Source organism: Orbicella faveolata, unplaced genomic scaffold (assembly GCF_042242905.1).
Source record: "Orbicella faveolata isolate gen_17 unplaced genomic scaffold, um_ofav_v1 contig_46, whole genome shotgun sequence".
NCBI classification, from domain to species: Eukaryota; Metazoa; Cnidaria; class Anthozoa; order Scleractinia; family Merulinidae; genus Orbicella; species Orbicella faveolata.
The window spans coordinates 22,770,896-22,793,357 of NW_028301576.1; the positions used below are offsets into that span (position 1 = coordinate 22,770,896).

Sequence of the window (22,462 nt, forward strand, 5' to 3'; positions counted from 1 at the left end):
CGAAAAAAATGAAGAAAATCTATCGATTAGAAGTTTTAATTTTTTGCAAAATGCACCATCGAATTCCGTTCTTGTTAGTTCACCGTTTACCTGTGCGGGGGATTCAAATGCCTCTTGAAGGGTTTTGGAATTATTTACACAACAGATCCTCTTCTACAAAATATGACTAAGATCGTTTGCTTCCGTTGACTCACCTTCAACATTTTTAACTATAAACCCCTGCAGACCATGCTGAATTACTAGCGCCAATTTTTCAAAATCAGGGTAGTTTTCCACACGTCTTATCTCTGAAGCGAAGTCCTTGACCCCCAATCTTTTTTTTTTTTTTTTTTTTTTAACTTACTTTTTTTTTATTTTGCATCTTTGACAAAAGTGACTCATTATCTGACTGCAGTAAAAATTAAACAAAAATCTATCGACTGGAAATTTTCCGCACGACCGTCCTTAAGTCACATAGGTCAGCAACATCATGGTCGATACACATAACCATAATCTAATAAGAGAGTACACTTACAGGTTTGTTGTTGTCGTTGGAAGACACTTAAAGATGTAAAATGATGAATTTGACGTCCTGCACTTAACTTTGTTTTCAACTTGGCCGTTCCATTTCTCACCATGGCTGACACACAGATTTCTGCAATCTGAATGCAAATGAAGGAATTAAGATCGTCTCCGATGCCAAAACACAAATGTTTGGTTTGGACAGGAGCCATAATCGCGGACGGAGACCGTAAGTCTTGGGATCCGTGCGCACCTATGATTTAGGAAATTTTTTTTGGGAGGGGGGGGGAACAAAGTGCACCACCCTGACGTCATATATACACGCGCAATTTCACCAGTAGTTGCCAATCGTTTTATGGAACAGACAGAGCTGAGCCTTGGACACCGTTCCCACTCCTCTAGCTATGTGATGAATCATTTCTATTAGTATCACCCAACTAGTGGACTAATGGAAATCCTGCATTTTAATTGGCTACGCGAGTAGCGAAATTGGCGAGATCGAACGTGACGCTTTCTTTAGTTTTACTTCCAAATAAATATTTCTTCAACTTGCATTTGCTGGCTTTATTATTGGACTAGCTGGGTGATACTAAAACAATTAGACTCTTCGCCCTTAAGGACCACGGGTCGATAGCCCATTCGGCTACGCCTCATCGGCTATTGACCCGTAGCCCTTGCAGGCTACGGGTATAATTGTTAATTAGAACATTGAGAATGAAATTGGCAAAATTGTAAGAATATGTTAAGAATATACCCACGGCTGAGGCCTACTCTGGGGCCTCATGTCGCCTTAGGTCGCCTAGAGCCGCCTAAAGTCGTCTAGAGTCGCCTCATGTCCCCTTAAGACGCCTAAAGTAGCTATTCGTTACGCAATGTAAGAAAGGTTTTCACACCCTCAAATTGCCCCTGTAGAAGGACATTACACTTAATAACCTTCATGTTAAGGTAAACTCCACTCCAACCTTAAAGAGGAGGGGCACGGTGGCCCAATGATTGGTGCAATGGACCCCTGTTGGGGATCATTACATTGTGCTCGTATTCTCACAGTGTCTCCTCGCCCAGATCTATAACTGAGTTCTGGTAAGGGGAGGGGTGGGGGGAGGTGCAGCAGAGGTAACTTCAAGAGATCATTAGTTGATTTGAGGTAGGCAATCAGTTCAATAAGTGTGCTTTCTATATTTTTTACGGCCGTTTCCAATGCATTGGAACCATCTAATACTTCTCTTAAGAAGCTGAGGATCTGGCAATTATGTGAACATGGCTACCCTGCATGGAAAAAAACCTCATATTATAACAGTCCTGCGCTTGTCTAGCCTCCATGTTAGCGTGAATTATTTCTTCATGTAGACAATACTTAAATAGGAATGACAATCTGATGAACACTCTTTATTTTACCTAACAGAGACAGCTTTCTATTTTGGCTCAGTTCTTTTTTTTTCCTTGTATTTTCATTATAAAAGAGTTAATAAAGAAAAAAAGATGACACTGTTTTATCATCAGGAAATATATTACATATAGAAAGAGATAAAATTTTACTGTATTGCAATAATTTCGTTTATTGCTTTTGTTGGGATACTACTGAATCAAACTCTTAAAAGGCCTACAGTGTATAAACAACAACAATGAGAGGTGTTCTGGGTCATCAAGGTTAAAAGAAAAAAAGGAAATTAAAGTATTCTGGAGTAAAGCTCATTTTTCTCTTTTACGTTGGGCAGTTAAAATATGGTCGTCCAAAGTCAATTGAGCCGAACTGAGGCTACACTTTAAAATACTTTGCTTACCCACTGTAAAAGAGTAACAAAAGTGGGTCATTTCTCCAGCAAAAATCATTGTTTGCATTATTTCCACGTTCGACAGCTGTAAAAGTTTGATCTTCGTAACTGGACGAACCAACTTGCAACATAAATGTTTTCCTATCTTGACCGTTAAATTCTTTTCCTACATTTCATCGTCGTCAGTTTGATAAAGCCAGGTATTCACATCATCTGATATACTTTGCGTGGACTGTGCTACTCTTACTTTCACAAGGTACAGAAAATAATTTGTGATCAACTCTCAGCTAACATGCCGCCAGCACAATATTTTGATCACGTGACAGAATTTGGCCCCATGACAGTGATCATAGATCATGAGAGTAATCATTCTAGTACACGCGAGCACAACACGCGCGCAAGTGTGATTACTCCGAGATGCGTTTACAAACCGTAACAGAGAAATAACCAATTAATCTGCGCAGAAAGGAAACAAATCGCTAAACTGATTCTCTCTGAAAGTTAAATTGGGTGATTTGAAATAAACGTACAAGAAGTCCTTGGTTTCCGTTGAACTGACGTCATAAAATGAATGAAGCTGTATTGTATTGCTCTCCTTAAAAAACCTTGGTACAGCTGTACCCGCTTGTCATGAAACTTATCCCGGCGACACAGTTCGAGGAAAAAATAAAAGAAGCATTATATGCAGCACATATAATGTTATTTTATATCGAGACATTTTCTTGGGTACTATAATACGTCTATCAGTTATTTGGGTTGAGCAAGGAGAGGCACATCACCTAGGAGACTCCAATCAGATACTAGTAGGCGGGATCGCGGTTACTATTTAGTTTGCTTGGCATGTCAGTTTCGGCCTCCTTACCATTCAGCAGCAACGCTATCTCCAGAGCTAATTTTCAAGTTTTAAGGCAAGTACCCTTCACCCTCTTTTGTTGTTTGTCGGGTTTTCCGGTTTCTTTTTTAATTTACTAACGAAATGGGAAAACCTCGCGTCTTAATTCTGGGCCACTCTTTTATTCGTCGCCTGCACGAGCATATTAATCGTCCGAACGAAAGCGCCTATACTGCCAAGTTCGGTATTTCAACACCAGAATTTCTGTGCAAATGGCGCGGCGTGGGCGGTCGAACGATCGATAAAGTTTTAAAGTATGATTTAAGTGTTGTGGAGGATTTTGGCCCTGATATAGTGCTCTTACAGCTAGGAACAAATGACCTGCCCAACTCCCCCGCCATTACAGTGGGTTCCTCACTGGAACATCTAGTGACTGTGCTACACGAAGAGTACAAGGTCGACCTGATATGCGTATGTCAAACGCTTCGCCGTTCCTCGTCCGATGTTGCGTTTAACTCGAAAGTTGGGCTATTGACAAAATATATGAAAACGGTACTTGAGCCCATCCCATACGCATTCTTCTGGTCTCACAGGGGGTTTTGGAAAACAAAGGGTACCTATTTGTTAGGAGATGGCGTTCACTTGAATGGTAGGGGGCAACATAAATTGTATCGCAGTTTACGAGGGGCAGTGCTCAAATGCTTGCGTTTACTTGATGTGGTTTAGCTACTTATTCATATCTGCGTGTCGCCGGTTCCAATTTTGTTTTCATGTTTCCTTGCTGTGTTGCGTCCGCAGCTATTTGACATTGTACTTTTATCTGCCGACAAATTTGAGCAATGCTCTTAATTCTACTGTCGGCTGTATGCTATGTCACTTTATCTTAATGGGGTGCATGTTACTTATCTCGATTTTGATGGCAGTTGTATTTCCTGCCATTCATTAATTTTGCCCCCTTATCTGACGCAGAAAATAATTCTATCATGAGAGCAGGACGTTGCCATTTAAGTGTACAACCCTTTCCGGCCGCGTTCCGCGTGCCCAATTGCACTTGGTTACTGTCCTCGCCATTTTCTTTCTTGTATATTTGGAACCTGGCTTTGACTTGCTTATCGACTAGCTACAGTTTTAATTATGGGCCTATCACGTCTGCCCTTCGCGTCGCGCATCGGCATTTTAGTTCAGCCCTTCTCGTTTAATAAAGGTAGCTGCATGAACTCCTCTTTGTTCAATCACGAAGTCTAATTTTATTTAATTACACTCTCTGTAAAGCTATGTCTTCTCGTAAACGCCCATCTGCCAGCACCTCTCGCGGTCGACCCAAACGTGTTCGTGCCACTCCTTCGGTCTCGACAGCAACGGTGGTCCCACCTGCGACCGCTTCCACTGTAGATATGGCGGCCCTAACGGCAACTCTTACGGCCGCTGTGACCAGCGCCGTTCAAGCTGCAATGAAGACTCCAAATTTGCCGACTGACGAGCCTCCTGCAAGAGAGGGTGCGAGCACCGCCATGACGGTCGAAGAGGCGGTCTTCGAGCAGTTGGCCCTTCTCACATCGCCAGACAAAGGTACTCATGAGCCCAGCTCCTCTGGCTCTTCTTCTCTAGACTATTCAGAGAAGCTAGTATTTTCCAGTATTGCCCTCGAGCTGGGAGGCAACGTTATTGATAAGGTCAAGGCTCGAGTCTGGGCTAACGAGTTTGTAGATTTCAGTCTTTTACTTTCAGTATCCCCTAGTCCTGATCGTTATTCTTTGTCAGTCAATACCTCCTCTCTCAGCTCTGGGGCTCATCTTACTCTCGAGCCTTGTAAGACTACGAAAAAGGTCACTACCATTAATCAATGGATATCAGCATTTCATACTTTCGTAGCGATTTACGTTGTTGAATGAAGCTGTATTGTATTGCTCTCCTTAAAAAACCTTGGTACAGCTGTACCCGCTTGTCATGAAACTTATCCCGGCGACACAGTTCGAGGAAAAAATAAAGAAAATTTTTCAATCAGGCATTTTGTGGAAACACTTGGCGGGAGAGCTCGAATTTTTTTGTTATCTGATCAACAGGGGTAAAAAAAAAATTCTGAAAAATAATTCGGTTCACTCTAACTGGGACATCAAAGTCTTCTGGTACCTCCACAAAAATCAACATTTCTAAATTCCAATTCGATCGGGAATTCGAGGGCCACGGGTTTGTCAGTCGTAACACTGTTGTGTGTTACCCTCGTTAAACAAAGTTAATTTATTAATTTATTTTAGTGTTCTTACGATGGACCTTAGCATGTGGTATTGGGATGTTTTGTCTCACTGAGGCAAGAGAGTAATAAATCGATTGGGTCCCTGAAAATGACTGAGCAACTTTGCAAATTGGAAACCCATTCCCCAAAGTCGCCTTAAGAGAGGCCTACAGCTCAGATTTTGTCACGAGCGTTTTCTGGGTGCTGATGGAAAATAAAATGCAATAAAATCATATAACGTTTTCAAACGAATTGTATTTTAATTTACCTTTGAAAAGTATGGCGTATTCCTTCCTTTTTCTAGCTAGCAAACTGATAAAAACTAATACTAGACACACAGTTATATCAGTCTGGTCACATCCGTTTTGTTTAACTGAAAGACACACACTATGCTAAGTCTGTAATCTAAGAATGTACATAGCAATATTTTCAGCATAAAGTGGGTATAAACATAAGGATATCCAATCTGGGTATAAAAAAATATACATTCATAGTTATTGCATAAAACGTACAACAGTTTTTAAAGACATGTTTCGGCATGCTTATGCCATCTTCAGTTTAATAGAGTGACTAATGATACGTGACACAAGTTATATACTACAAAATATGAATAAATTATTTACAATATGCATTACAAAACAGTGGAAACGGAAATTACAGAGTTAAAAAGGTGTTGAAGTGATGTAACTGTTTGTTAAGGTCAGGTTTGTTCTTACTAATATAAAAGGCTTCTTTAAGTTTAAGATCAATAGAGCTATTCGCTGAGTCTAAGATGCGAAAACAAGAAGGTGTGTACATGCCCCTGCATGAAGAAAATTGAGAAAGATGTTTAAAAATATGCGAGTTTTTATCGCTTACTGTATGTTCTTTAATCCTGGTAGAAAAATGGCGACTGGTTTCACCAATATAACAGGAATTACATCCCGCACAAGTAAATTGATAAACTACCATGGATTTTAGAGTATCAGGAGTACGATCTTTAAAACTGAACATATTCTTGATTTTGAAAGAAGTAAAACCTAATTTGATATTAAGATCCGTTTCACAAAAACGTTTAAGTAATTGCCGTAGTTTGAGTTCCGTTATTCTAGAGTACTGGCCGATAAAAGGAAGCTTAAAATAGCGTATATTGTTTTCATCATTAACGTTGCGGCTTTTTTGATCAGAAGGCTTGTTAAGATACCGCTTGAAGGTTTTTTCAATGATGTGTGAAGGAAACGAGTTACGTTTTAGAGTGTCCGAAAGATTGATCAAATCGTTTTCAAAACCGGAAGAAGTGTTGTTGATTTTATAAGTTCGGTCAATGAGAGTACGGACAAGGCCAATTTTGTAGCGAAACGGAGTGAAACTAAAAAAATTTGTTAAGAGACCAGTGTAGGTTTTTTTATGAAAAACTGAAAAAACGCAGTCATGCGAAGAGTTGTCAATCAGAACATCCAAAAAGGAAAGTTTACCGTCGTTCTGTTTCTCGAAAGTAAATTTGATGTTGGGATGTTGAGAATTGATGAATTCAAAGAAAGACATGGCATCCCGCTCATTTTTAAAGACGCAAAAAGTATCGTCAACATAACGCCTATAGAGTAAGATGTCGGCCTTGTTAAAATTATTTAGCCATGTTTCTTCGTGAAATCCAAGAAAAAGATTAGCTAAAATAGGTGCTAAAGGGGAGCCCATAGCTACCCCATCGACTTGATCATAAAATTTACCATTGAAAAGGAAATGAGTCTCGGATGTGGCAAATGAAAACAATTTCTTAAGGTCGGGTTTTTTGATGGAAAATTTGGGATGATGTTTCAAAATAAGGTCAACGGCAATATCGATAGTTTCATTTAGCGGAATGTTTGTAAAAAGGCTTTCAACATCGAAGGAAATAAGGAACTTGTTGTTAAAATCGAAACTCCTGAGCTCTTCAACAAAAGAAAAGGAATCCTTAACCGAATATTTATCAGGCAAAAGCGGAACAAGAAGAGAACTTAAGTACTTAGCTAAATTATAATTGTAAGCTCCAATAGAGGATACAATGGGTCTAAGAGGTGGTTGCCTATGATTATCACGTTTCTTATGTAATTTCGGAAGGCCATAGAATTTTGCTGGTTGTGAACCCTTAGGAAATATGTTGCAATAGGTATCATCATCGATAGAACGCTTTTTCTTAAGTTGAGTAATAAAACGTTTATCATTATTGCTAGTATTACGACCTTATGGAAACATTCATAGTTATTAATACAAAGAGTGTATCGATGTGCTGATGATTCGAGAACCAAAATTTATGAATACGCAGTGATCTCGACTTCGATTATCTTGATGTCACTGATGCAAACATTCAGTTCACTTTGCAGGAAAAAAAAGAACTCCATGGAAGAATTCTATTCCTTGACACCTGTCTACATGTGAACCAAGGCGATGACTTCGAATAAGCCAACACCACCCCACCCCTCCCCCCTCCTCCCGTCCCCCTCAAAGACCCAAATGAAAATGATTAAACCGTTCCTTACATACACGTTTATAAAGTGGCTGATCAAGTTCGGTTGAGCCGAACGAAATATTTCAGACGGTCCAAAAATTTAAAAAAATTGGCATATAAACCGCGCATAATTAAAAATCCTCAATGATGACGCAATGTTTTATTATTATTATCATTATCATTATCATTATCATTATCATTATCATTATCATTATCATTATCATTATCATTATCATTATCATTATCATTATCATTATCATTATCATTATCATTATCATTATCATTATCATTATCATTATCATTATCATTATCATTATCATTATCATTATCATTATCATTATCATTATCATTATCATTATCATTATCATTATCATTATTATTGTTGGTTTTGAAACAAGTCTGTATGTTTATAGCAGCAGTGATGGCTCTCCATGGATGTTGAACGGCATTTTGAGTAGCTTTCCTAACAGCCTGTCTTTATCTCTGATGATAAAAGCGGGAAGGCCGCGGATATTCTTTTGTTTAAAACGCGCATCGAGGCAGCCGAACAGATGACACAAAACTGGACATTTTGAGGAGGCACCTAAATCTAATTGTTGTCTCTTTTGTGTGCGTGCCAACCGGTAATGTTAAAAGCGCTTGTTAGCACGTGAATTCGAACAATTGAACAAATTGACCAGTTTCGATATATTAAAATGCAACCTGAAACAATACTCCTCAGCACGAGGTCCCAGGGAATACCTACAGAATTTGTGGGGTTTATTCGCCGGAGCGGAGGTATGGGGCCAATCAAAATCTTCACAAATTCCGAGTAAAAACAAGTACTGGCAAACAAATGATCTCGTTTATGGCCATTGATCTTTTGGCAAGAAATACCATACAAGTGTAAAGATCTAAATCAATTTGCTTTCTCCAAAAGTGTTAAAAACTATGTTCTATCTCAGCAATATCAAACGTAAGTTTCCACAATTCTTTTAGCTCTTTCCTTTAGTAATCCGTCCTTCTACCATTGTTACCTTTAATTGCTATATATGTATTTTTCTTTTCTTTTTCTTTATGCTAATATTGTAAGTTCAAAATGTAAGTGCAAAATAAAGTGAAGTTGAGGTTGAAGTTGAAGTCAAGTGCACATCACTCCAATAGAATTCGACAGATGTAGCAAGTTTCGCGTGCCCGGGAAATTATTTTTGACAGGTATGTTTAACTTTGCTGTTTTCTTTTAGTTCAGAATGAAAGTTCGTTCGTGAAGTTCGCGGATAAAGCTCGTAAGTTCAGAGAATTGTGAGGCGAGACGTAGAGACGTGGTGCGTAGAAGCGCATATTGAGGCTTACGATACTTCGCTATGAAACTCTCAGAAGCGACAGGTCTGCAAATAAAACGTGGAGATTTACATCAAGAATGTAAGAGAGCACAAAATCGTGTCATAAGTGACATAAATGTACGTACTGGTCATTTCCTATTTCTGCTGTATTTTACACCTGAACTTGCGACTTTAATCTTCTCCTGCTGTATTTATATCGATATCGCTGCCACAAAATATATCTCTGAAAATTTTAACTCACAATCGATGGCAAAACGCTTAGCTAGATATTCCTTGCTGCATGATTTCGAATTACGTTAACACTTAAAATATCTGTTGTGTTTCAGAGAATGTTCATCAACTGCGAAATGACCCAATTTATGAATATTCCCAAACAGTGAGTTTCCCAAACATTTTATGGCTTTTTTGAGAACTTTACGGATGGCGCTCACTATCCATGTTAAAATGATCTGAATTTATTGTTGCTCGTTTTTTGTTTTTAATTTTTGTCATCAACTAAACTGTATGCAGAACGCTATGAAATATGAACCTTACTTAGGACGGAGCCACGGAGATAAATCAAATGGATAGTTTTAATACATACATTACATAAATTACTTTATTTACTCACGGATTTCAGAGTAGCTTATGGAGCTAATATCTAAGAGCATTTAACTATCATTCCTTGTGAGGTTTTTTAGCTTCTTCTCATGAGTCTTGATGAACTGATTTGCCGCTTTAGCTACACTGTGGGCAACAGCTTGCTTGCAAATTTTTTAAGCTTTACACCCCTTTGCTACAAAATGGGGCTGGTTAAAATGCTCATTGACAGGACCTTTAAGATCAACAACACGTGGTTGGGTTTTCACAATGATATTCCGGATTTGTTCACTATTTTGCGTACCCGAAATTTCTTTGTTTTCACCTACCTTCAAACACCGCCCGACAAGACGTTTGGCAATTAAGAAGCATCTTTTGAAAAGCGCCATCAACAGACGATTTAAGGAGCATCGTAAGCTACTTTGCAAGAGAAACAACTTGATGATCAGAATCTCCAGCGTCTTAAACAGTCTGGATAGCTACATATTACGTAAGGCTGTTGCCCACAGTGTAGCTAAAGCGGCAAATCAGTTCATCAAGACTCATGAGAAGAATTTAACCATCAGCTTTGAGACTGATAATTGTAAAACATAATGCACTTAATTTCACTTTCACAAGGCCGGCTTTTCTTGCTATAGAAGTACTAAACCAAAGATAACTAATTAAATGTGCGTAAATAAGTGTTAAATGGCCATCTTCACCTGTAGGGGTTCTCCCTTACTTAGAGGGATTAAAGTATTTTGGCCTATGCTATTTTCGCCATAATCATTTATTCACAAAGCCCAACAGTTATGCCAAGTTTGAGTGAAATCAGTGATTTGAGCTGTATCACCGCAGTCCCTGTCTGGTTCTCTCTTGGGCATGCTTTTAATCGCACTTATCTTGTTTATTTTACGAAGGGAAAATGATAATGACGGCTTTCAAAAACCAAAGAATTTCATTGTAGTCCCTACAGAAAAATATATCTTACCTACAATATTAACCGGTAATTCTTTGGTGTCGGTACCAGCTTCATTACTAGCCACGCATGAGTAGTTTCCAGTTTCATTTAAGTGAGTCATTACCAAACCAGTTCCTTTAGCCAATAACGTGGAGTTCTTAAAGATGGATATGTTGATTGGTGGGTAACCTTCGGCGGAACACCAAACAAAGTGACGTGGTACTGCCCGCACAACTGGGACTGAGATCAATATTTTCGGTTTATCTGCATATGTAAAGGTAATGCACAAAGAGGGCAAACTTAATTTTATCTATTAGACTATAAAAGGCCTTTATGAAAAACTCTTTCATTAATAGTAGCTTGTCATTTATTTCTAGATGTTTAGCTTGCACCGTAGTCCAAACAGTAATACTTCATGCAACAGACAAGGTACCGAGCATTACTTATTAGCTCTTGCCAAAGATCCATGTGAAGTCAGGATTGTTAGGTACACTGACAGCGACAGTATGTTATCAGACTTGTTTGACTATCACATGTGATTTGGACCCAGAATCTAACGTTTCACTACAGTGCGACTACTCAAACCGGGCCACTTGGAACAGGGTTGACCAATCCGAACGTTATCTGAGGGCAGAGGATGTCATTTTTTTCTTGTCATGATGTTGTGAAGTTCAAGAATACAAAGAATCGTCCAACTCAATGTTTAAAACAGACCAATAAGGTAGCGGGAAGCTATGGATCTCTTAGTAATCTTGGTGATTTTTTTTTGTTTATTTTCGATCCTAAATGCAAGAACTGTCTCACAAACAAGCAACAAGACGAAAAACCCTGTCGAGTGGAGCTCTTTGATACTCGTTGTACACATTTTTTTTTTCTAAACATCTCTCATAACTGTTTTTGATCGAAAACGTGAAATTAAAATTCAGTTCACGAAGACACTGAGAGGAACTGTTCTGATCAAAATCCTTCAAAACACTTCGCAGGTGCTGACAACTTTTTAACGAGCTGCGATCAGCTCAGGGAGCACGGGTGATCTGCAAGATTTTATTACCGGAAACAGTGTAACAAAAAAAAAAAGGGAAAATACTAATGCTTAAAAAATTGAATGGATTAAAACTTGCCGATAAAAAAAGATTACATTTCCATTCGTTTCCTTTCGTACTGGTATCACCTCCCCCGGGGAGGACCGGATATGTCTTTTCTTCGGTCTTGTCTTTTTAATTTCATTGGCTTATTTACGAAAAAAGTTTGGCCCTTTTTTCCTTAAGGTTCTATTAGATCAGCTTTGTTCCAAAAGGATCAGTTCGAGTAATCGCACTGTAAATCGGCAAAACGTTATAGAACTTCACAGTATAATTTAATGGGAATCCGAACCATCGAGTTTGCATTCGAGTTCAAGCTCGAGTTCGAGTTCGAGTTAGACTTCGAGTTGGACTTCGAGTTGGAGATCGAGTTTGACATCTGATAAAAAATATAAAAATGCAAATAACAAATATAAATAACAAAATAAAAAAAAAAATGGAGGAGGAAATTATATGCTAATTACATGGTCATATTCTAACCATGAGCCAACGATCTCTGTTAAGAAAGTCGAGTGGCGTGACGCGTGATGCGTGACTCATCTTGTGTTAAACTAACAGACCTGCATAACGTGGTATGATCTGAGGTCCTGTCATCAGCCTGCTTGCTGGCCATCGTGGAATTGGCAATGGAAAGGTAGGTTCAAGTTACTTTATGAAGACTTGCAGTTGAAAGATTTATTTTAGAATGCAAATTAACGCTGAAACATGCCCCAGTTTTCAGCGAGGAAACAATCATAGAGACCCGGCATAGAGATAACTTCATCGCTAGAGAAAGATGATCATCAGAAAGGTACACGTGGTGATACAATGTAAGTCTTCCTTTTCATCATGGATCAAAACGGTATTTCAGAAGAGACTGAAGGAAGAATTGCCGTTTTGGGATTTTATTTTTCTGTACGTGGCTTTATTGCTTATGCGTCCGTCCGAGTGACACAGCACAGACCTGCCATCTTGACGGGTGGGCAAAGCGGTCAGAAATTACAGTGAGCAACCGGAACGATGATCCTGCTGGTATACGTTAAAACAATAGTGATCTAATCGGCTTCACATATAAAATGGAGAATATAAAAGCAGAATCCAACACAACGTAGGATGATTTTTTGAAGGTATACGATATTTCGGCTGGCCAAACCAGCCTTCTTCAGGTACAATGAGAATTTAACATGAGGACGTGTTTTTATGTCGCATATTTTCGTCATACGGGAAACACGTAAAACTAATTGACAGTGTGAATTAAAGATAAGCATATAGTAAAACAAAATAAAATGTTCAGACCATCGGGATCAATTGTTCTGCCTTTTTGGATTTAAAAAAAGCTTCTCTGGCCTTACGGATGGAGTATCGGTTGGAAAAGAATTTTTTGATGGGGATTAATTGCATGTCGTGGCAGTGTGGTCAGGAGATGACAGGAAATGTTCTGCGGCTGTATTAAGTTTAGATTTGTTGTTAGGGTTATCTATGGTAAGGTGGTGTTCGTTAAATCGGTCTTTTAAACGTCGTTTACAGTACATGGGAGAGACGAAACGACGTTTAAAAGACCTATTTAATCAACAACGCCGTATAGGAAACTTCTCACTGTACCTGGGGAAGGCTGGTTTGGCCAACCGAAATAGTACACCTTCAAAACAATCATCCTACGTTGTGTCGCTTCCTGCTTTTATACTCTTTAGGATTTACTGTGTTTGTATGAGAATCCGATGGCAAACAACTTTTCCTATAATGCCCCTTAGAACATGAACTCCTCTATTACCCCAAAGATTTGGCCTGGAGGTTACCTTCTTCTGTACATTATCTTAAGCAAGTAATGAAAAATTTGGAATTTTCTTTTCCAGCCTGCGCGGGTACTAGCTGGCCAGGGATATGTTCTCTCATTCATACATCCATACACTTTCAATAGCTCCGATCAGTTCAATCCAATTTAATTTAAAACGATTCAACAAATGCAAATGTTTTCTTTTTCAGTTTCCTTAACACTAGTTGTTTTTTCGTTTACATTTAATGACAGTACTCGAGACTGCAAGATTAAGTGATTTAATGACTTTAAAAACATTAACAATGTTAATAGTTACAATTAATTTTTAAGCTTTTAGTTTAAGTGGACGGCAGGTTGTTTGTCACACTGTACCTGTATCTAACTATTTTTTGGTAAATAAAGAAGAATAAATATATTGTTCCAATATATTTCTTATAACTTTTTTTTTGACTTAAGTAAAGTGGAAAAAAAACAAACAAACAAACAAACAAAGCAAAAACAAAAAAACAATTGACTGCTGCCGGGCTACAAAGCCGGAAAAGCTAATTTGGTTGGTTTGGTTCCATTTGTTTGGTCTTTGCCTATCTTCGCCTTTATCTCTTGTCAAATCTATTTCCACTCGAAGTCTAACTCGATCTTCAACTCGAAAACCAACTCGAAGTCCAACTGGAAGTCTAACTCGAACTCGAACTCGAACTCGAACTCGAACTCGAACTCGAACTCGAACTCGAACTCGAACTCGTACTCGAACTCGAACTCGAACTCGAGTCCAAACTCGAGGGATTACTTCTCCCTAATTTAATGGAGTGCGTTGTTTCATTTGTTTTATATCATCTATAATTCTTTCACGAAGTCGTTGTTCGTTGAAAATTCCCATAAACCACGTACATTATGCATAAGGAGCCGACGCCTTAACATTTTTAGTTTTCTTTTCTTTTCTTTTCTTTTTTCTTTTTTTTTTTTTTCTGTAGTAGGGTATTTAGAGACAACATTTCTTAACCTTAGGGGCGTGTTCTATAATTATGTTTCTCCAGTAATAGAATTCTTACAAAAAGAAAAGGAAATCAAGTATTCTTCCTCAAATTTAAATTTCTCTGAACAATTCGTAGGTAACAAGTTTACCTTTAGATGAGTTAAATGTGTAAACACCCTTCAAGTTGCAAAGGTTATCTTCCCACCAATAACGGTTCTCCGTTAGCTCCACCAACATAAAACGGCCACTTGACTGTATGATGAAAGGTCGCCTTGCTCCGGTAAAAACCCCTAAAGAGGTGTTAGTTGTTTTTCGTCCATCATAGATTCGGATCAAATTCTGCCCAAGCTTTTGTGAATCAGATAACTGAAATGTCTCAAATTTCAATCTGATAGTGTGGTTCAGTGGTGCCGTGATGACCCAGGTGGAACGGTGCCATGACCAAAATGATTTGAATTCGGAACTGATGGACTCGCCAGAAGGTCCATTAACGACAAAGTTGCATGTGGAAAACACAACTATAAAGGTAGATGCCTCAGTATTAGATAATTGTAAAACAAAATCCAATTTGAAACACTGTATTTTACTGTTGAAATAGGAAATTACGGAACGAGTCGAAATAAATTATTTCTCAATTTCTTGCGAGTCATTTTAGCCAATTAACGGGTGCGTACAATCCTCCATAGGAAAAAAAACAAGATGGCGACTAGTACATTTACCCATAATTCTTAGCACAAGAAAACTTTGACGATCCTCATAAAAACGTACAGAAAAGTTCTCAAACCGTCAAACCCAGTAGACACAATGTCGTTACCACAGTGACAAATACTGCCAAAATATGGCTTTGCTTGTACTTTACGAGCTGTGTAAACCTTACAAGGTATTGTGGAAAAATGCCACCATCTTTTTTCATACGGAGTATTCACCCCCGTAATATTATCAACAGGTAATCTAAAACAGCTATGGCTCTTTTAAAACAAACTTTAATATCTTGTCACCTTATATGTTTGAAACCTTGCTGTCGATTTAGAATAGTTTAATTGTTCTATATTTGTCACTCCCTTGAGTTTATGCAAAAATAAATCCAAATTTAGTCTTGATCTCATTAGCCTTGAAGCAAATCCTCCGTGTGTGCGCATTTGTTTGCACGGATAATTTCAAAGGATCTCTATAGTCCTCATCTTTAGTTTTTACCTATATATAACTGCAAAATTAGTCAATCTTGAGTAATACTTTGATAGTACTGTCCACAAATGACTTACCTTGCGGATTGCACAGTAAAATTGCAATCAAGACTGGTGCTGTATAAAGCCAGCGTTGCATCTTTAACTCAGTGGAACAACTCCAATGCTATGAACTGAAATGATATGAATGCTCTCAAATGTGATTGATAAATCTGAGAGGCCAAACCTAGTAGCGACGAGATATATATAAACGCTTTACACTTCAAATTATGCCTTGATCCATGTACCTCTGAGGGTTAATCCCGCTCCAAACGAGAGCGGCAGTTTTCATAGATATAGTCATATTATTTATATTCTTTTTTCAATCTTGTAAACTTTCGTCCTTGTTAAGAACGGGCCTTAGGTAAAATTATTTCATTGAAAAGTTGACTTTCTTGCTAACCATAGAGAATGCTGATCTTGATAAAGGGACGAAATAAGTGTTTTGCCAGCTGGGACCTTGACTGTATTTTAAATTTTAAAGGTAACAACGGAGCTCCTCGTTTAAGCTACAGCCTTATGATAGCAGCCCTATCAACCACCCCAGTGTGATTATTACTAAAAAAGCGATTAGTACTGGTACCACCTCCCTCGGGAGTGCGGTGGGGCGGTGGGACGAATTGTATTTTTTCGGCCGATGGTTTGAACTTCTCGTCCGTATGGTCATCGCAGATTTCGAAAAATCCCAAGCGCATTTCGAAGCTCCCGGTGCTATTATTCTAAAATGGCCATATAAGGTTATTTTGAAATCGTATAACAAAGCCAATTGTGTTCAAACTCGATCCGTTTTTCTTGATAAACGATCAACATCGTGCACCTTGAGGGCTTGCTACACAGGCCTAAAATAACTATCAATTTTTGAATACTGGCTTACAATTAATACAAATAGCTGGCTTCAAGTGGGGTAAGAAATAAAGCAAATTTGAGCGGCTTTTTAACCCAAGAATAAACCATATTGAAAGGAAGCCTGTGTGATTAGCGAACCGGCAGATCCCAGATGACAGACATTTTTAAATGTGGCATTACTCACAGATGATATGACGTCATGATTGATACATAAAATTCTGATTGATTGAGTCAATACTTAAGAATTATAAGGCGGAGGGGGGTGGGGTGAGGGTCAAAGTGCTCAGGTTCACGAACGAGAAGTAAACGGGCCATAAAGGGTTAAGAAACAAATCAACTATGGCGAGTCTTTCTTTTAAAAGATGAGCGCTAAATTATTATTTTACTGGACATCTTATAACCAAAAGTCATTAAAAATAAAAACTTTTCTTGAGTTATCCCTATCAAGGAATACTTAGTACAGAGTTCCCTATGACTGGATTTTTAAACAGTTGCATGATGTGCTTAAGTTACAAACTGTTCTCTTTATTTCAATACTTGCTTCTTCAGTAGGATAGGAAAGTAAGCTCATCTTGCAGAAATTAAACAGCGGTAAGGTGATTTGAAAAGCAAACTTTCCGTTAACTTTTGATGTCTTTTGTTTATGAGCAGTTTCAGATCAAATATGTTCTTACAATATTGGACCGATGAATATCGTTTAGAAACAAGAAAAGAGCGACAGTACTCTAGCTGGCAGGATAATAGCGCTAACAACAATAAAAAACGTTCATGGAAACTAACCTAACCTAGACTTACACTTATTCTCGATCCCCAGTGAAATTTCTTTCCAAGGCAACAGAAACTTAACTGCAAAGAGAAAGACGAGTTTAATAGTTTAAACCAACATATGTCTAGCACACTTTTGTTTCTTCGAAACGTCAATAGCATTTAATCGCGGCGAAATCCTCACTGTGGAAAAACGAAGTTAACTTTGAAAAATTTATTCACTTCTCAAAGGCATTTTTTCTGTGATTCCAGATAAATTTAGCCTGATGTTGCAAACATGAGAGTGTTGTCTCAACACACTAAGGTAACCACGCATAAGAACTAAATAGCGCTTAACTTGGTATTGAAGCATTCAAATTAACTTCGCATTTAATTCTGAAGCTTTCTGGAGGAAAGATCATCAGCATTGGAAGTAAAAAATTATCGGGAAACAATGTTCTTCTCACATCTTCAACCGAAACAATAGGCCATATTCGCATTCTCGGTTTTGGACTGGAACTAGCTTGAAATGGAGGCTTGTGCGGGGGAATATCATTAAAAAGAGACAAATGTCATTTACAAAGACTCCCTGCATTAGCCTCGGTTGCATGCTAGTTCCAGTCCAATACCGAGAATACGAATATGGCCTAAACCGGACCACTGAAAACAAAACAAAACAAAACAAAACAAAAACAACAACAACAACAACAAAAAAACAATTGAAAAAGTCTTCAGCTTACCTCAAACTAGATGCTCTCGTTTGTTCGTTCGTTTGTTTGTTTATTATTGTTTTTTGTGAAATCAATAATTTAAACTTAAAAATGTTTTAGAAAAGCATATAATACATCTAAAAACAGCTGAAATGATAAATGTAGAAGGGAATACGCAGTTATTGACGCGCAAGTGTATTTTTGTAAAGAATGATTCTCCGTTCAGCAGAAATTTCTTTGTCGAAATGTCTTGTAGTGCATTCCTCAACAGCTCTAGACAGGCGCAGAATCTATACAATAACTCGATTGAATATTTTCAAAAATAACAAAAAAAATCGGCGCAGTGCGAAAAGAACTTTTGGAACATATTATCATTATTGTTTGAAAGCGCCTAAATAATTGACTATAATTTTAATGTAAGGTCGAAAAAAACTTTCCACAAGTTTTTGAAAATTCCTAGGATTGTGAGACTCCTCAAACGAGCAATTTTTAATAGTAATGAATATAAAAACATAGTAGATCTCAGCGGCAAAACATTGTTCTTTAAAACAAAAGGATGATATCTACAGTAGACATTATCAAGAAAAATGTTGACAAAGACTTCAACTCACCTTGATATCAAACTTTACATCCTGGTGAGTGGTCTCTGAGTAAACTAACCCAGTCACACTTCGAAGAAAACTACAATGTTGGTCTAATGCAAAAATAACAAATGTTCAGTGCAAACAAGAAGCAAACAAGATGTCAGGCGCCCAAGGCGGCTCTCGGTGAGTACTGCTTTACCGATAGATTATTTTCACCAACAACGCAACTGGTTCGGAACTTTTTATTTCCCCAAGACCTCCTTTCAGCTGCTTTACAATGTCATTTCATTCTTATGAGGGTAGACAGAGTTTATTCCAAACACGCGATAGGGGCAAAAGTTATCGTGTGAAGCGTGAAAAGCAACCAAAAGACATACGTGATGAGTGAATTATTTTTCCGAAAAAAGTACCGTAAACAGTACCTAAGAAGTATATCTAGAAAACGTAAAATCTGTGCTTGAAACGGGATCACAACCTCGCGTTTCCTACCTACCCTTTCTTAAGAAATGAATAATCTATGTTTCTTGATTATCAACGAGAAAAAACGAGTTATCAGCCTATTTAACTCCTGTTCCATGTTCGGACATCGCGCATTTTAAAACAACATCAAATTGAAGTCTTCGAAAAGCGAGAAACTAATTCGTATTCTGCGTTCAAATAAAATTGAGCTCGTATTCGGAAAGCTAAAAGTCTGCTGCCTCGAAGACTTGGTTTTGGGTCAAAAAAGTACTGACAGCCGAATGTTATGTCAAGTTAATTGCACGAGCTAAAACACTGAAAAGTGTTAATCGAGTTTAAAGCTGTCAACTAAATTCACTCAGGATTGTCAGCAACACTTCCCTTGGCTTTCAAATGTTTAACTGACTTTGTTTTTTTAATATACATAATGATTTCGAACAGCTATTCGATTATAGCACTGGACGTGTTTCTCTCAGCACATAGGATATACGCACAGTAAAAATTACCTGATAAAAAGTTTAGAGAGTCCTCAACTTACCTTGTTAACAGGGAACTTAAGGTTTAAAGGCAAGGGAAAATAGTCACACTGTTAAGAGATTAGGTTGGTTTAATTCAATAAAAATTAAAAAAAATTCACTTCAATTAATATGATGCTAAATAATTGTAAATTGAATACTATCGCTCTTTTGTTTCGCACCGTTAAGGATACTGCAATTACCCTGCTGTAAATACAACTACAAATTGTACACTTGGGGTCGACACGTAAATAACTCGGCCATTTTTGTATTAAGTTCAATACCACTTACTTCAGCTAACCTGAGAATATTTAAATACAGAGGCGTTCGAATCTTTCCATGAAACATCTTTTGATGCTAATTAAGACTTCCGCTTTAGAGTTCGACCTAGGAAAACGAAATGCTCAAAACTCTCACGACGATTGAATGATCAAAAGCTAACGGGAATACGTTTTACACTCGGTTTCACAATAGCGTCCTGATCTCAACGCCAAGCTAAATGTTTCATTAAAACCATAGTATGCATATACACAGGTTGACAACGCTTCAGTTAATTCTATTCAAGTAGACTAAACTTTATGGCTTCAAAGATCTCTATTAACGAATTCGAGAGCGGTAAAGTTCTAACTTTGCAGCTTTTTCCCAATTTTTGTAAAGAACTACGTAAAATAATTGCCCTTAACAACAGAACACACGACATTCGACACTTTAATTTAGCTTTAATTTAGTTAAGAGAGACATAAGCTCCAAAGTTCCTTTAAAACACTAAATATAACTGTGACGCAAAAGACAAGGGTCCGAATACGACAATATAACCTGTGCCGCTTTTAAATCGCAAGAATGTTTTTATTCAAACATAACCACTGTCTGCCTAGTACTGGAAAACTTCATCTCTTCAGGTAAGATGAAAAGTTGAGACGAAATTAACTCAGGGCTGACAGAAAAACTCGCTTTAAATTTCAAATGTTAAACTGAGTTTGAATTTGAATGCCATCCTGTCAAACAACAACAATCCCAACAATGGGAAAAAACGAAGGGCTGACTGACCGGCAAAAACATGTTTTTAATTTGTAACGAGGCAATAAATCGACAGCAATAAATAGGATCATTCAAGAAGTTTAAAAGTCACTCAACCTACCTCGTCAATAGAAGACTTAGCTCCAAGTGAGTGGTCTCACTGATAATGAAAAACAGTCATTCTGTAGATATCAATTTCATTTTGCTTTTAATAAGAGGATTTTAATGTAAATAATATGTCAAAACGCTCTTTGTTAAAAAATAATTAGTCGAATATTTTTCGGTTTCGGTTTCCATCTGTCTGGGATCAAAAAACTAAACATCACGCTTCTAATCCAACTTTCCACAAAGAAACAAACAATACATTTCTAACCGAAATAATAATTTATAATATGCAATTAAATGCGATATTCACGATCGGCTCGAAAATTTGCTTAACAGTTTTTTTTTCTTCAAGAATAAATCTATTTTTCAATATGAATGAGGTCCGTCCAAATACTGTCAGTAGTCCAGGTGAAACTGCATTCCGTCTTCTTCCTTGTTAATTTTATCCACGGCTCCAGAAACTCCATGCTTTAAAAATTTATCGTGTATTAATAAAGGTCATCAGATTATCTTTATCAATAAGGTTAAAATTTTATGATATCTCAAAATATCAATCGGTTTTACGTTTTAGGACTTCACTAGTCACCATGTATCTTTGGCCTAATATTTGCTGCTTTCTGACATTTCCCCCAAAAGACCCGTTCATCTTGACAGTCTTTAAACAACCTTTTAATTAACTTGTCAGGCTATTGATTACTTGACAAATAAGGCAAGCAATTTGGAAAACGCTAATTTCGTTGGGACTTCCTTTCAGCTGCTTTGAACAAAGTGAATCGTTTTAAATTCTCATTAAGGTGTTTGTGCGCAACTTACAATTTCTGTAGTCTAAATCATTAACATGGACAGTTGTCTTTATAATTATCGTGTCTGGTTTTAACTTTCGCTTGACAACGAAAATATTTCTTTACGACATAATGACGAAAAAGCCAATTCGAGTTTAATATATATATATTTTTGACTACCACGTCTTTGAATATGAAATTGAATATACTTGGCATGATAGGCGAATTTTCCGCTTATCATTTTAAGCTTAACATTCCCTCCAGTTGATTTGATTCGCTTTTTTAATCCGAAATTCGTTTTCTACTGATTGCTTTCATACTACAAGAAGGCCAGCAAAGTGGGCCATCACTGAGAATTGGTTCACGGCGGGGAATATTCTTTGAAGAAGAGAGGCTCGGTCGGTCATATCTGGAATATCATGTTCAAATTAGGAAAAAAAAATGCGTGTTTAAAATGTTAATACCGAGTTTCTCATCTCAGCGTGGACACATGACGTAAAACATGTTTTAATTGGTGAAAACATGACATGTTTACCTCCAAATATTTGAGGTTTGAAGGGCGTTCGTGCATGCTAAGTTCTGCTAAAATGGTGGGAAAAAAAATGAATATCCAAGACTTCTTCGAGAAAATGACCCCTTACTTTGGACAATCGATTCCAACAACTTTGACTAAGTGAACGACAGTTTGCTCGGTGTTCTGATGTGGTTTCCTGAAAGCGAGTCGTGTTGCCTGTCTCGTGATGTTGCTTAGCGTACTTGTGTGTAGTTGAACTTTGAAGACGAAACCTGCGACTTATTGTACTAATTGGACGCATGCGACACCTCGTTTCTCAAATCCTAAGACAGAAGAACTCCTGGTTTGAAGTAGGCTCGATTTCCAGCCGTTTTGTGAGTCTGCGTTTCTTTCCCCACACCACGGCTGGATCACTGGTCTAGCCATTGTATTTTTGGACCAATCACCGCCAAGCCTACTAGAATCGAGCAGGCTTGGCTGTGATTGGTCAATTCTGTCACTCGTTTATCCAA

General features: G+C 37.8%; 2 protein-coding genes across 2 annotated transcripts; one reads left to right on the plus strand and one right to left on the minus strand.

The window, feature by feature from the left end:
* Positions 1 to 320: 320 nt before the first annotated feature.
* On the minus strand, positions 321 to 20,696 carry LOC149098929 (uncharacterized). Its single transcript, XM_089277243.1, has 7 exons — positions 20,671 to 20,696; positions 18,586 to 18,668; positions 17,316 to 17,366; positions 15,714 to 15,808; positions 14,601 to 14,969; positions 10,674 to 10,907; positions 321 to 641 (listed from the first exon to the last, which is right to left on the minus strand). The coding sequence occupies exons 4-7, from the start codon at positions 15,772 to 15,774 to the stop codon at positions 511 to 513; spliced, it is 795 nt and encodes a 264-aa protein (XP_089133369.1). The 5' UTR covers positions 15,775 to 15,808; positions 17,316 to 17,366; positions 18,586 to 18,668; positions 20,671 to 20,696; the 3' UTR covers positions 321 to 510.
* Positions 4,326 to 4,997, plus strand: LOC149098930 (uncharacterized). The gene has a single exon (XM_089277926.1). The coding sequence runs from the start codon at positions 4,380 to 4,382 to the stop codon at positions 4,995 to 4,997; it is 618 nt and encodes a 205-aa protein (XP_089134052.1). The 5' UTR covers positions 4,326 to 4,379.
* Positions 20,697 to 22,462: the final 1,766 nt, after the last annotated feature.